Raw genomic sequence first — 16,173 nt, 5'->3', positions numbered from 1 at the left:
ACCTAAACAGTAAGGTTTATTTCATTCAAATCAAACAAGTACAACCAAAGTTATGGTCGTTCAAAAATATAAAGATGCAACATTTTTTAAAAATTCGATGCCCTATATTTAGAAGACCTGTGGTCAGAATGTGCAAAAAACATCAATGTAATGTTCGGGGCGACACAGGAACTCGCTCACAAATTTATAATGAAATCGCTGATGGTAAGGTGCAAAACAGCCGATTTTTGTTCGATTTGACGTGGAATGCCCCGTCTGTCTGCCAGTAAATGACCAGTAGGAGCTTTCATGCCCACACATACGCCTATCATTCAGTTGCATCGGCATCCGAGCTCTATTACATCAATGTAATCAAATTAACAACCGGCAGAGACAAAAAGTCACAAAGCTACGAACTATCGAAACAAGGGATGCCACGCTTTTTTCGTCCGGCGTCAATGGGTTTCGACCCCTATCAGCCAGTCCCGCCCCCGGCAGATTCGTTTACCGACCTTGAACGCGGCCGGCGGCCCAGCTGAGCGGTTCGCCCAGTGCCCCGGGGCATGTCGGGCGGCTCTCCTCACACGGTCTGGGAAGCGCCAGGGACGGGGAGCGCGGTGGGCTGCCAAGTACTTTTGATAATTAACCCTCGCCCGTATTGGTGTTTTGCGATCCACGAGCGTATAAGAGGGGGGGGGGGGAGGCCGTCCTTGCCGTTTCGCCCCTGATCGAGCTAGTGCTTCGCGGAAAAAACGAGCGTGTTGCCCGGACGAGAGGAAGCCGATGGTACCCAATTTTAAGGTCCTAGGTCACTGGTTGACCTTCCAGGTTAGGTCAATAATCCAAAAGTTGGGAAAATCGGGACCTGTTAAAACGTCGTAAAGTGTGGTTGCTCTGAGGTTTTTCGGGGTGCTGATCACGAATATCATGTTAGTTTTGATCACAGATGATGATTTCTAGAGATGTCAATCGGATACCAACTTTTGGTATACCGATACCAACCCAATACCAACTTGGTATTTGGTATTTCAATCCTAATATGTTTGATATTTTGTTGGTATTAAAAAAAAAACACTAATGCAAAAGAGGCTGATAAATTGGTAAAAGTTGGTATTTTCCTCATTTTTGAGGAATATACCAACTTTTTATATTCCTCAACTTTTTAGTTGGTTTGGTTTCGGTATATCCTCACGGCTTTGCTTGGTATTTGGTTTGGTATCGGTAATCAGATTTTCTGTAATTGACATCATTAATGACTTCTGCACTTAGACCAGGTCGGGTCATGTCAGGTCAGGTCATATAGGGGTCCTATACCGGGTATTCGTAGTAGGTGTCAACCGCCTCTGACAGCTTCGTAACATGTTACAAAGGCACCAAAACTACTTCGTAAATGTTCAAATGGTTGCTAAATTCGAATTCAGCTCCAAAAACTAGCTAAGAAACATGCAGAACTTAAAAAAGTGAGCCGAGGTCATCAAAGGTCAATGAACTGACCTGACCTTGACACACACCCTAATGCATGGGACCAACTTCTTATCACATGGTTGAACTCTTGAAACCACGATAAGACTGCAAACGCGCGACTAATGCGAGCCGACATACGCCGAATATCATAATCCCGGCCAAACATGGTCTCGAAAAGTAGATCACAGGTCAAAGGTCACTTGGGTCAGGGTCATGAAATTTTCAGGGTAGGTGTAAAATTGAATAACGCGAGGGTACTCATAGTTTCGCCGTGATCAGCCGCTTTTTACGCGAGTTATTCGCAAAAAAACGAACGGGGGGGGGTCCGTTCGCCCCCCCCATACGGGCGAGGGTTAACCCTATTCCTGGCGGGCTCGGGACAAGAAACTGGCGGGGGGGGGCCGATTCGGCCCCCACCCCCTTCAGATCTCAAAAACTACACATCGCAGCGACAAACGGCAAACGGCGTTTGATAGGTCGTTTAAAGATCTACAACTTTTACATAAGACATTTTCAGGTCAGGTCAATATTGAGGTCACCAGAGGTCATCAACGATAAAATGTTTTGGAATTAGTTACCTATATAACTTTTAAACTAAGAAACATAGAGACATAAAACCAACACATTTTTTTGTTGCTCTCGCCGAGGCGATGCGAAATAAGTATGTGATGACCTTCACAGGTCAATTTGAAATTTGACCTGAGGTCAAGGTCAGGTCATTCATCAATGAGGTTGTGGGGTATGGTCATGCTGCATACCAAACGACGCGCCTTGACCAGGCGAGCAGTTTGGTACCACTTACAAGTCTTTAGCACCATCATGTCGTGATTTATTGACAGAAAAACGATTTATGACGTCACATGACCTCAGATGACGTTTGCCGGTGCCCCTGTCGATTAGCGGCACCAGGATCATCACCGATGAGATAATCTTCTATAATACTGAAAGAATTGGGTGGTTTTGACTCGTTTTACACGAAGCAGGAGGCGTTTCAATATTTTCCCATAGGCTTGTAATGTAAAGGTCACGAGTCTGGCCTGACCTCAGGTCACAGATATGAAAATTCTGAGATATACAAATTGCACATACTGGTACCCTAACTAAAACCTGAAGAGAAGAAATTGATCGGTCAAAAACTCTAGCTCTGGCGTGATTGCAAACTTTTCTGAGGTGGGGACACCAAACCGCCTCTGGTGACCTGACCTGACCTGACCCGGCAACTTTTTTTCGTCAAAATGTGCGCAATGAATGTATAGAAAAAGTCACCGAGTATGAGCTTTCAGTGTTGCGCCGTTTGGCAATGACACAAGAAAAACCTGAAGGGGGGCCTTAAAGGCCCCCCCCCGCCAGGAATAGGGTTAAGTTTGTGGAATAAGACCTTTTTTCTGGTCCCAAGCCGATAAAGATTGTGTTCTTAGCAAATATATGCTGGCACATTGAATCTTCGAAACTGTTCGTACCTGTCTGTGCTTAAAAAAATGTTTTATTATATAATTTGTATTATAGGATTAAATTGGACTTACTCCACAAGAGAATCGTTTTCCGTCGGAGCTTTCGACATGTATTACATGTCCTCTTCAGCGAAGGTCGGTAATCGGGGCGAAAATAAAACGTTCGGGTCGAATCGAATCGCACAAGATGTCGAGACATCTTGTCGAGACATGTCTTGTGATGTCGAGACATCACAAGACATCTTGTGCGATTCGATTCGACCCGAACGTTTTATTTTCGCCCCGATTACCGACCTTCGCTGAAGAGGACATGTAATACATGTCGAAAGCTCCGACCGAAAACGATTCTCTTGTGGAGTAAGTCCAATTTAATCCTATAATATCTATTTGCTCTCCACACTAACATGTCTCTAAGTCTATATAATTTGTATATATCCCAACAGGCACGTACCCAGGATTTTGCCCAGGAGGGGGCCACCTGCTTCCGAAGGGGCCCTTAGGTCACCCTGGGCCCCCAGGCCGCCCAGGCGACCAGGGGCCCCAGGCAACCAGGGGCCCTCAGGGGTCCAAGGCAACCAGGGGCCCCATGCGACCAGGCCCCCGCTACCAGGGGCCCCCTTGGCGACTAGGGGCCCCAGGCGATCAGGGGCCCCATGCGACCAGAGGCCCCCATGCGACCAGGCTCCCCGGCTACCAGGGCCCCCTAGGCGACTAGGGACCCCAGGCAATCAGGGGCCCCCATGCGACCAGGCCCCGGCTACCAGGGGCCCCCTAGGCGACCAGGGGCCCAGGAAACCGGGGGCCCTCGGATGACTGTAGGGCCCATCGGGTCATCAGGGGCCCCTCGGGTAACCAGGGGCACAAAAATGAAACTTTGATATCATTTTTCTTCCTAGTAAAAGACGTTTTATCCAGTGTTTGAAAACATCCCCGTGCCCCCCCCCCCCTTGGGTACGTCACTGTATCCCAATATATTTTGATGCGGCCGGTTGTTATATAAACTGGCGGGTTGCCGTCCTCCAGCCGTGCTTTTTCCCGGGATCAAGACTGATATTTTGAATGCCAATGCTGTTCACAACAGCTGTGGCCAGGGGTGGGCTGTAATTTGTGAAAAAGCACAGCCGTGCAGACCCCCTAGCGTTATCTATATTTACATCGATTTCGGTTCGGCATATTTACGGCTATTACTGTACAGATCACATGTCTCCGGCGTGCGTCGTTCTCCCTCCGTTTGTGCCCGTGTTTTATCTCTGAGTGGACCAGCGAACGCTACACATCAATGGCTATGTATCTGCACCTACTCATGACTATCAGTCGAGGAGCTATTAATAGCGACCTCGCCGACATATTTAAACGCGGGCTTTTTCCAAATAGGCGATGCGGAATGTGGGAAGCATAAAATGCATATGACTGCGGGTAGCCATTAAAGTTCAAATTGCAGCGGATGTAGAGAAGCCATTCGCGCAGTATTTTTGATAATTTCATCAATGAAAAAGGAGGGCTATATCAACACTCAACAGTCAACACTTGGTCTCGGGGAGATACAAACAGAAACAGAAGAGGCACTGGTGGTCCTTCATAAACAATAATGAAATGTACACGAGCACAGAAGCTATGGGCTAGCGATAAGCGCGGGTACAGTTTCGCGATGGTACAGCTGCAGATTTTGACGTATGCACCAGCTGCAGTCACATTTTGTCTGCCGCTAGCTGGTACTCACCATTTCACAACTGCCCTTTATAGTCCAGCCTCATAAATAAACCTTCCGTTTCATGGATCAGCGTTCACATTTGGCATATTGTCCGGCATCGACAATACAAGACAATCGGTGGACAGTCAGCCCTCCAGTGAGAATACACTCAGTTTTATATATTTCAGTTTTATTTGTTTTATTCCAGTTTTATACAACGTTCCTCGGAGCATTTTTGTAGTCAATAAAATTGCAAAATTGATTTTATGCTTATAATATCGAAGAAATTCATTGAAAAAAGGTCTCGATATTATGAGCAAAAGGTCAATTTTAGCATTTTTATTGAGGATACACTCTTTGAGGTGGGTGAATGCGTGGAGACTACGCAGAACGGTCGTCCATCTGGCCGACCAGATAGTAGTCACCGCGTGCTGGTCTTTAGTGCCCAAGCCGGTGCGCACTTAGACTTTTCACACTTTTAGCGCCGTCCAAGCCGAGGAGAGGGCCGGTGCAATGCTATCTCATTTATTTTTCCTTTTTCTCCGAAAATGATGGTTCTTAAGAAATTGACAAAAAAAAAAACTATTGGTAATGCAACTGATAAAAAGGGATACAAACATTTATCAATGACTATGAACAAAAATGCCTTTTTATGAGCCAATCCCCATATCAACAGCTAAGATAGAAGGATGTATATTTAGCCCCATTCGTAAACAAAGCAAAAACATCACACGTCTTTAAGCACATATTTAGCTGTAACGAAACCATAGCTGACGACGAAACGACGAAAACCATAGCTGGCTTACAATCACGATGACTTTTAACTATAAGCAAGCACAAGACTAAAACAACAGCGGCTCGGAGCAGCATGAAGTGGTCGACTTCTGACCGCCCGGACGGGCAGCCGTAGTCAGTTTAGTCACGCTGATTGGGACGCTGGCCGGTATAGAAAACGGACCTGTCCGTTACAGGGAGCGGCCCCGTCCGGTATAGAGAATGGCCCTATTCTATACCTGTCCCCTCCCTTCCCACCGGCCTCGTATGATCACAACGTGGCCACTTTTCCCCATGTGGGACCTCCGAAGTTCAGTGAGCAAAGGCCTTCCCGAGCCAAAGCGTGCAATATTTTAGAATACGAATCACGGACAGCGTTAAAACACCTCGGACGAAGCTACAACGGATCCACAAAACAGCAGCATCCATCCCCTCGACCATTCACTCCTGTCTCGGGTTCGTCCTCACCTATTCTAAGCGGTAGCTCGCTGTAGTAAGTGGTAGGAAATTAGGCGGGGAACCACTTTGGAGCCACTTTTCCTCTTATGTAGTGGCCAGGCGGGGCCATAGCTTACGCTAGTGACGTCAATAAGACAAGATAGCCGCTCTCTTGAGTCTTGAACATGTTTGGGATGACTGATTACTGATATTCTCTTAACAGTAAACTGAGTAAACACATCACACACTTGAAAGCGAGATGGTAGCCCCAGACACAGAGTCGCTATTTCCTAAAAAAAAAAAAAATTATCAACAGCCTTAGGAGAGCTTCGAGAGATAATCAAAAGCTTATGAAAAAATTAACAGCACGGTAGTTGTCAAAAATTCAAATCAGCTTGCAATGAAGCGATCGAGAATAACGCGATCTCCGTTATTCTGAACAAAAAGGAAAAAAAGACGATAAGGTGCCAAACCATGTTATCGGAAGCCCACAGCACGGCTAAATTACATGTGAGCAAAGCAGGTGGTGAATCAAGTTCTTAACTTACATAGCGACGGAGAAATTTCCTGTTCCCTCTTTTTTAATGAAAATACAAAAAGGTGCTTGCCGTTTTTAGCACACGCTACCACATATCTCATTACATAAGTTGTAAAAATCTAGCCCTAGGTCAATTTTCAGATTATCAGATTGCTTGTCAGATTATCAAGTGGGATCACTTCAGCGCCACTTAAAGACATAAAAATCCGCTTTCCTTCTTTTAGGAAAAAATCCAATGGTCGCTCACTCGCATCAGAAGCAAAAGGACAACTTAAATAGCTTGATAACATTGACCTCGTAAACCTAGTAATGATATCATAACATTAACATCTAATAAATATTATGTCGTTGGGCTGTTTTACAGAACAATGTCAACTCCTCGTGGTATTTTTATAAGTTAAGGCTTAACTGCATATGTCTTATTTTGAAGCAATTTCTTGTCAAGACGTATAACAAATTGGTGGCCACAGACGGCCCAACGGGCTCATATAGCCCTAGACACTCGCCATTGGATGAAGTGGTTTTCCCATGTCCTCCCCCTTCTCCATTTTACGCAAGCTTGAATGTTGCGAATCTTGCATTCTGAACACCCTACGATGTTTGCAAACCAGATGTTCGATGATTGCGAAACGCTTATATAACGAAAGGCATTGGATCACTAATCACAGCATTCCGTTTATTTTCGCTACGCTTTGGTACTTTTAATTTGTGATACGTGTGCTGCTAGTATGCAATGCAAAGAATCGGAGATGTATCAGCTATCATCCATAATTACCTATAAAACACGGCACTATATTTTTATTCTTAACTTTTATTAGCGTTTGTCTTCGAAAGGCATAAGGTAGCTATTCAAACCCATTCCATCCAATTCATTAGGTACACGTTGCACTTAAATACTAATAACGGTCTCAAATTGTTCGACGGATTTTCAAATTACACTTAGTCCTAGCAGCAAACCAGAAGCCAAATAAACGAGCGCCAGGAACCATTTTCTCGTAAAAAACATGCTTGATATGGCCGTGTGCTGATGTGGACGAGGGGAGAGGATTTTCGTCGTGGTCTTATCATTATGGAGGGAAGAAAGAAATGCTTGAGCTCCTGAGTTCATAACTATACCTTTTTTATTTTTTGGTCGAAATTTCGCATTCATGTATCTGTTGTATTACCACAAAGATACAAAATGAAATACCTAGTCATGCTAGCGTGTGGTCACTGACACACGGTGCTATATGTACAGCCGGTAAAAACGATACATCAAACACATTTCCATTTTCACCACCATCACGTGATTAGACTTCTCTGGTTCTACAATATCATAAACTTCCGAATCAGACCAATTGTGACCCCATACGCACTAGTATGATACATATCAAAGTCAACCTTCTGCCTTATAAGATTGCATATAGGTACAGCTAATACTGTTGACGATGAGGGTGTCGTACTGCGCTGTGGGTAGCGCGTGGCTGGACGGACGGTCCGTGACAATCTATTGATCTGTGGCTGATCTATTAGAGTGTCCGTCCGAGAGCCGTACGACGGCTGACAGAGCCTGGGGGTCGCGAACTGGTGTGGTAACCGTTACGCCCACCTGGGACGCCCGAGTCGGTACGGCACTTGCGGTGTCGTAACCGGATCGGCGGGAACCAGCAGAACGCTGTTGGACCGGCGGTGAAAGTCGGAACCGAGCACTCGCCCACCAGTGGGGCGTCTGGTCGAGCAGGTCTACCCGCTAAGGCAGCCTGAGCACGAACCAGTGGCAGGGTCCGATCAATGACCGTGGTCCGACCAGGGTGTCAGCGCAATGGCCAGTCAGAGGCGTCTTTAAGGGCGCAGAAGCCCACCTCGGTCGACTGTGGCCGGTGCAACCTAGTCAGGTCGTTTGTGTGAATCTCCGTGTTCTTCCTTCGCCTCAGAGTAGCCGCTCTTCTCCAAATGCCCGAGCCGTTTTCTATGTGTATTTGTCTTGTAGCGAACAGCAGAGTCGAGAAACGAATTGACAATGTCGCCGAAAACCGCGGTCATATGCTGGCCGTCCCTAGTACTACCAATATGCCCGCAGGCGCGGCGAGAGACAAGCTCAACGTATGAGTCACCGTCCGGCTGCCGGGAGAGCCCCTACCGCGACCTTTGTCCACAGTCATGACGTCACGACAATGGGCTCCTAAACGTACGGGCAGCGGCCGCCTCAGGGGTGCCGCCGTGACCTTTGCACGACACGTTCTATAGCGTATGGCACAGCGGTTACTAGGAAGGTTGAGGCCAGCGGCAGGCCGGTTTACAAATAACAAACAAACTTGACGCGCAATTGACAACAGGTAACAGATTGATTAATAAGGCGGTGACAATATAAATAAAAATGACAACATGAAATGACAAATCGCATAGATGACAAATCGCATAGATGACAAATCGCATAGATGATCTCTACAGTACCCCCTCGCCAGACATGTCGCGGACAAAAGTGACATGGCGATATCTTACCGGAGGTCGTATGACGCGGCCGGAGCGGGTCGTCCGTAGTATCGGCCGAGGCTGCAATGGTGCAGCGTCAGCCCGAGCGACGGCTGCAGGGCGATTAGGTGCGTCACCGTAGATCAGAAGCTCCGGGCCGCTGGGCTCATTGCTGAGCGGTGGCGCGGCCGGCGGGCCGCTGGACTGAGTACCGTGCGGCTGCACAGTCGGCAGGTCAGACTGTCGATGACCGGATTCGTCTGGCGTCTCCAGGAAGGCGGCCTTACACCGGTCGATGCTGATGACCTCCTTTTTCTGTCGACGGTCGATGGTGATGGTTTTGGTGGTCCTTTCGGTAACCGGGAACGGTCCGTCGTATGGAGCGTCCAGCGGGTAGCGGTGACAGTCCCTGCGCACGAAGACGTGTGTCGCCGTCTGGAGTGCCGTCGGGACGTACGTGGCGCGCTGGACCGGACGTGGGAGTGTCGGCCGCACCTGAGACATGGCGCGCTTCAGGTCCTGTACGAAGCCGGCTGGTGATGCTGCTGAGGCTTGGCTGCTGATGAAGAACTCGCCGGGAAGCCGCAGTGAGGAGCCGTACACCAGCTCGGCTGACGTCGCCTGCAGGTCCGCCTTGATGGTGGAGCGTATGCCCAGGAGCACCAGCGGCAGCACGTCCGTCCATGACGTAGCCTGGTGTGCACGGAGGCTGGCCTTCAGCTGGCGATGCAGGCGTTCCACCATACCGTTGCAGGCCGGGTGGTAGGACGTCGTCCGAGTTCGCTGGCAGCCCAGGAATCGCTGTAGCTCCGACCAGAGGGCCGACTCGAACTGGGCACCTCGGTCCGTCGTGATGATGGACGGAACGCCGAATCGGGCGACCCAGTGCTCGAGGAAGGCGCGGGCGACCGTGGTGGTGCGGCTGTCCGGCAGAGGGATGGCTTCTGGCCACCGAGTGAACCGGTCGACGCACGTCAGGAGGTACGAGTGCCCTCTTGACGGAGGCATCGGGCCGACGAGGTCCACGTGGACGTGGTCGAAGCGTTGCTGAGGTGGCTGGAAGGTGCCGACGTCAGACTTGGTGTGCCGGCCGATTTTGCAGCGCTGACAGGCGAGGCAGGTTCGGGTCCAGCGGCGCACGTCGCGATCCATACCGGGCCAGACGAACCGCTTAGAGACGAGCTTGACGGTGGCCTCGACGCCAGGGTGCGACAGGTCGTGCAGAGCCTTGGCGAAGGGCCGGCGCAGCGCCTCCGGGAGGACCGGCCGAGGCGATCCGGTGGACTCGTCGCAGAGCAGACAGAGTCCATCGCCGACCGGGATGTGGCGCAGGCGCAGTGAGGTGTCTGAGGCCTCGAGGTCTTCCAGCGAGCTGTCTTCGGACTGGGCCTTGGCGATGGCAGTGAAGTCGGCGAGCGGGGGTCGCGGCTGGGCCACCATCGAGACCGTGCGTGACAGCGTGTCGGCGACCACGTTGTCCTTGCCAGGCACATGGCGGATGTCAGACACGAACTGGCCGATGTAGTCCAGGTGGCGGACCTCTCGTGGCGAGTAGCGGTCGGACGAGGAGCCGATGGCCGTTACCAGTGGTCGGTGGTCTGTGAAAATGATTGCTGACCGTCCTTCGATGGCGTGCTTGAAGTGCCGGACGGCCAGGTAGATAGCGAGCAGCTCGCGCCCGAACGTGCTGTATTTCTTCTCCGCAGGTTGGAGCGTTTTTGAGAAGAAAGCGAGGGGCTGCCACTCGCCGGCGACGTGCTGCTGGAGGACGGCGCCCACTCCGCAGTCCGAGGCGTCGACGAAGAGGGCGAGCGGCGCGTCCGGGACTTGGTGTGCGAGATGTGTCGCCGTGGCCAGGGCGTCCTTGACGTTCTTGAAATGCTGCCGCGCCGAGTCTGTCCACGTGACAGGCGCTCTCGAGCGTTTTGCCTTGTGGGTGATTAAGGCGTGCAGAGGCTGCAGGAGCTCGGCTGCCTGGGGGATGAAGCGGTGGTAGTAGGCTACCATCCCCAGGAACCTCCGTAGCTGGGACTGAGTGGTCGGTTCCGGGAAGTCTTTGATGGCCTCGACTCGTCCAGGCAGCGGGCGGACGCCGTCGGCGTCTACCGAGTGGCCGAGGAACACCACCTGCTCCTGTCCCAGGACGCACTTGTGCCTGTTGACGACGACGCCGTAGGTGTTGAGGCGCTGAAGCACTTGGTCCAGGAGCTGCAGGTGGTGTTCGGCAGTCGGGCTGGCCAGCAGAATGTCGTCCAGGTAGACGAAGCAGCCCGGTATGCCGCGGAGGACCTCATCCATGAAACGCTGGAAGGTCTGTCCGGCGTTTCTGAGGCCGAACGGCATCCGAACGCATTCGTAGAGGCCGAACGGTGTCGTGATGGCTGTCTTGGGGACGTCGGCAGGTTCCACCGGGATCTGGTGGTACGCCTTCACCAAGTCGATGGTGCTGAAGACGGTGCACCCATGCAGGTCGGCTGAAAAGTCCCGCAGGTACGGCAGTGGGTAGCGGTCTGGTACCGTGCGGGCGTTCAGCGCTCTGTAGTCGCCGCAAGGACGCCACTCGCCGGGTCTCTTCTTTGGCACCATGTGGAGTGGAGTTGTCCAGCTGCTGCTCGACGGTCGAATGATGCCTTGCTGGAGCATCTTGTTGAACTCGGCACGTGCGATTTGAAGGCGCTCCGGCGGGAGGCGTCGTGGCCGCTGGTACACCGGTGGACCCTTGGTGACGATGTGGTGCGTCACGTTGTGCTTCACCGGTGTTGGTCCAGGTTTTGGTGAGGTCACATCCGGGTACCGGGCGAGGACAGCTGCGAAGCGAGCCTTCTCCCGAACGAGACGCACTCCGATGGAGCACAGCCTTGACCGCTCGGCGCTGGCGCAGACGGTGCCGTCCCGCAGGAGACGCTGGTTGGCAACGTCCACGACGAGGTGATGTGCGGCCAGGAAGTCGGTGCCCAAGATGGGTGTGGTGACGTCAGTGACAAAGAATCGATGTTTCAGGCGGTGCTGCTGACTCAAGGTGACGTCCAGCAGGCAGGTGCCGTGCACCGCGATCGGTGAGCCGTTTGCCGCGACGAGCTGCTGGCCGACAGGAGCAGGGGTCAGCGTAGACCCGTTGGGCAGGCAGCGGCGAGGCAGCACGCTGACCTGCGCCCCGGTGTCGACTAGAAATTGCCGGTCCGTCTCCGTGTCCCTCACGAAGAGTAGTGGCGCGGCAGGAGGGGCGCCCGTGCTTTGCGCCATTAGCACGGGGCGCCTCAGTTTTCCGAGGCGATCCAGGAGCACGGCAACTTGCATCGGCGCGCTTGGGCGCCGAATCGCTGGTGGTACCAACACAGCGTGTCGTCGTGCGGCGGCGTTGAAGGACGAGCCGGTGACGGGCGGCGTGACTGGCGAGATGTCTGGCGCGGCCGGGAACGGCTGCGGTCGCGTCGCACGGCGTCCTCGAGTCGTCGGTTGCTGGCCTCCAGGCGCTCCATCTTAGCGACCAGGGAGGCGATGACGGTGTCCAGCGCAGGGGTTGCAGCTGGCGCTGGGGCTGTCACTGCAGCAGCGATGGGCGGTGCCGGCTGTGTGTACGGCTGTGCCGCGATCGCTGATAGCCGTGGGTCGGGTCCGCTAGCTTCCAGGTACCGGTCGGCCGCTTCTGCCAGTGCGTCAAGCGTGCTGTCGGCTGGCAGGAGGGCGAGGGCAGCACGGACGGGCTGCGGTAGCCGTTGTTGAAATAGGGTACGGAAGAGCTCCGTATCAACCGGTGCGTCCCCGGCTGCGGCTAGCTCGTTGCGCATTGAGCGCAACAGCGCCGTCGGCTTCTGATCGCCGAGCTGCTGGCGGCCGAGCAGGGCTTGTAGTCGGTCGGCGCGTGACTGTGCCAGGCGGGCTTGGAGCGCTGCACACAGCACGTCAAAAGACCGGGATGACCGGATGACGTCCTTGACCTGGACGGCGATGTTGGCGGGGAGGTTTGCGACGAGGAGCTTAAACCTCAGCTCGTCGGAGTCGACCCCGCTGACGTCGAAAGCGCACTGCACCTGCAGTAGCCACAGGTCGGGCTCTTCCGGAGAGTATGGTGGTAGCCGGAAGCTAGCCATGGGCCGATGAGTTGACTCGGAGGCTGAAGCTGGAACGCTGGCCGAGTCTTGAGCTGCGGCGCCGGACTGTGCGCTGTCCGCGGGCATGACGAGAGGCTAAGGTCGAACAACGGAGATCACGTCGGGGTCACCAATTGTCGTACTGCGCTGTGGGTAGCGCGTGGCTGGACGGACGGTCCGTGACAATCTATTGATCTGTGGCTGATCTATTAGAGTGTCCGTCCGAGAGCCGTACGACGGCTGACAGAGCCTGGGGGTCGCGAACTGGTGTGGTAACCGTTACGCCCACCTGGGACGCCCGAGTCGGTACGGCACTTGCGGTGTCGTAACCGGATCGGCGGGAACCAGCAGAACGCTGTTGGACCGGCGGTGAAAGTCGGAACCGAGCACTCGCCCACCAGTGGGGCGTCTGGTCGAGCAGGTCTACCCGCTAAGGCAGCCTGAGCACGAACCAGTGGCAGGGTCCGATCAATGACCGTGGTCCGACCAGGGTGTCAGCGCAATGGCCAGTCAGAGGCGTCTTTAAGGGCGCAGAAGCCCACCTCGGTCGACTGTGGCCGGTGCAACCTAGTCAGGTCGTTTGTGTGAATCTCCGTGTTCTTCCTTCGCCTCAGAGTAGCCGCTCTTCTCCAAATGCCCGAGCCGTTTTCTATGTGTATTTGTCTTGTAGCGAACAGCAGAGTCGAGAAACGAATTGACAATGTCGCCGAAAACCGCGGTCATATGCTGGCCGTCCCTAGTACTACCAATATGCCCGCAGGCGCGGCGAGAGACAAGCTCAACGTATGAGTCACCGTCCGGCTGCCGGGAGAGCCCCTACCGCGACCTTTGTCCACAGTCATGACGTCACGACAATGGGCTCCTAAACGTACGGGCAGCGGCCGCCTCAGGGGTGCCGCCGTGACCTTTGCACGACACGTTCTATAGCGTATGGCACAGCGGTTACTAGGAAGGTTGAGGCCAGCGGCAGGCCGGTTTACAAATAACAAACAAACTTGACGCGCAATTGACAACAGGTAACAGATTGATTAATAAGGCGGTGACAATATAAATAAAAATGACAACATGAAATGACAAATCGCATAGATGACAAATCGCATAGATGACAAATCGCATAGATGATCTCTACAAGGGCGCGCGAAGCGGCAGAAGCATTTTCAAAGAGTCTAGCTTCTGTCACATTTTGTACAACATCATGAGCATGTGAACACATAATTTGGCCTTAACCCGCTATTCTATTGCATTACCCCCTTCGTGTATTTTCCTAAGCGCCTATTGTTTCATACTTTGACCGTTTCCACGGCGCACAGTTGTTGTTGGCGGCCTGGGCTGCGTCCCGGCAGCAGCCGTGCCGGACGAACGCTTTGATGGCGACGAGCACTGCGAAGGCCATGGTGATGAGGGCCAGCACGGTGGTCATCACGGGGAAGCCGTAGGCGTCGATAAGCGCGCCGCCCGACACGGGTCCCACGGCCACGCCCATCGTGAACATGGTCTGCAGCACGCTCGAGACAAACGACTGCGTGGTGAGACTGTCCTCCAATCCGCGCGCGATGCTCGCGTCCAGCATCACCTTGTAGCAGGGCGTGAACGCGCCGCCGAAGAACACCTGCTCGATGGCCATGCCGGTCCCGAGCAGCCACTTGGAGGGCTCCAGACCGAGCAGCGGCGACGGCGCCAGCAGGAGCAGACCAACACTGCAGAACATCAGGCAGGGAGCAATCAACGCAAACGGTATGCGCGTCCGCTCGGCCAGCCAGCCCCAGAAGTAGTTGGCCACGACGTACAGGCTGGTGGTGACGAACAGATAGACCCCGATCATGGCCGGCGTGATGCCCAGCACGGCGTCGGCGTAGGGCGCGATGCTGGCGTCCACAGTGCTGAAGTCGGTGGAGAACATGAACACGGTGACCATGCAGATCAGGTTGTCTGTGGAGCCGAGGAAGACAAGCAGCGTGCGGAAGAAGGGTGGCCGCGCGCGTCCAGCTTCCTCCGCCACGGAGGGCATCAGCCACGAGTTGAAGGCGGCCACCACCAGCATGACGGCTCCGAGGGTGTAGAAGGGTGCGCCGAAGCCGCCGATGGCGTAGAGGCCGCCCCAGATGATGGGCGTGAGCGCCAGCCCGGCGGTGAGAGAGCAGCCCAGCCAGGCCACGGCAGTGTTGACGCGCCCGAGGAACTGGCTGCCGGCGATCGTGTAGCCACAGGTGGTGACGGCCGCCATGCCGGCCGACTCCACCAGCCGCGTCAGGAAGCAGGCGGCCACGAACAGGTCCGTGTTCTCGATGTAGTTAAGCGAGCCGAACACCACTGTCGTCACACCGGCCACGCTCAGGCCGATGTTGTAGAGGCGTGTCACTCCGAGCACGGGCGCTAACCGGCCCACCACCGGGCTTAGCACCATCTGGCCGATGGCGAAACAGCTGAAGAGCGCACTGATGGTTGTCTGCGGCACGCCCCGCGAGGTCGCCTCCACGGGGAAGAACGGTATCATGATGGCGACCAGAGAGCCGTTCAGCATATTAGCCAGCGCCAGGCCGGCCAGTAACTTCTTCTGTGTCGCTGTGAAGCTGCCCGGAGGAGCTTCCTCCTGATGAAGCACCATGTCGTCTCTGGATTCTTCCAGCAGTTTGGCGGAGGAATCGCGGCACATTTTGGCGGTCCGCTGCGACACGCGATGCGGCACTGTGTGGCTATCTGCGCGGCTACTCTGAGGACAGCGCGAGCCCCGCGCGACCAGAGCACCCAGCGGCCGGCGTGCCGCGCGAACGTCACGGCACAAACGGTCCCCGATTGGTCGCCAGTGGTCACGTGACGAAAGACGAAACTGCCTCCATTTGATATTTGTATACCAACGGAACTGAGACAGCACACCACCCGCTACATAGCGTGCAAATCAGTGATCGAATGCTGAATGAAGTGATTTTCAATTAAACATTTCAACGATAAAACATAAGCAAAGCTTTGTTTATCATAGTCAAACTTGTTAAAAAAAGTGATAAGTATAAGTCATTTCGGGCAAATATCCATCATCAGGACATACTGAGCTCAAAGATGAAAATTATTGTCACATCGATTACATAATATTATCGTTTTTCGGCGGAGGAGTGTCAATTTTTTGGTGGTTCTCGACATATTTGTTTGGCAAAAGGGTGTAAAATGTTTGCTTCGAACCACTTTAGGTCAGTCAACCATTGGCACGGGAACCGCCCCCCCCCCCCCCCCCACCTCTGGGGTCGTGGGGGCGGTGCTCCCGCAACGTTGAGACGGAATACCGCACGTTTTTGCAAATGTTTT

At 53.4% G+C, this 16,173-nt stretch overlaps 1 protein-coding gene across 1 annotated transcript; it reads right to left on the bottom strand.

Annotated features, from left to right (window-relative positions):
• Positions 1-7,125: 7,125 nt before the first annotated feature.
• On the bottom strand, positions 7,126-15,575 carry LOC122375602 (MFS-type transporter SLC18B1-like). Its single transcript, XM_043355107.1, has 2 exons — positions 14,010-15,575; positions 7,126-7,767 (listed from the first exon to the last, which is right to left on the bottom strand). The coding sequence occupies exon 1, from the start codon at positions 15,527-15,529 to the stop codon at positions 14,141-14,143; it is 1,389 nt and encodes a 462-aa protein (XP_043211042.1). The 5' UTR covers positions 15,530-15,575; the 3' UTR covers positions 7,126-7,767; positions 14,010-14,140.
• Positions 15,576-16,173: the final 598 nt, after the last annotated feature.

Source organism: Amphibalanus amphitrite, unplaced genomic scaffold (assembly GCF_019059575.1).
Source record: "Amphibalanus amphitrite isolate SeventyFive unplaced genomic scaffold, NRLGWU_Aamphi_draft 001880F_arrow, whole genome shotgun sequence".
Classification (NCBI taxonomy): domain Eukaryota; kingdom Metazoa; phylum Arthropoda; class Thecostraca; order Balanomorpha; family Balanidae; genus Amphibalanus; species Amphibalanus amphitrite.
This window is presented reverse-complemented; position numbering and strand designations above follow the sequence as displayed.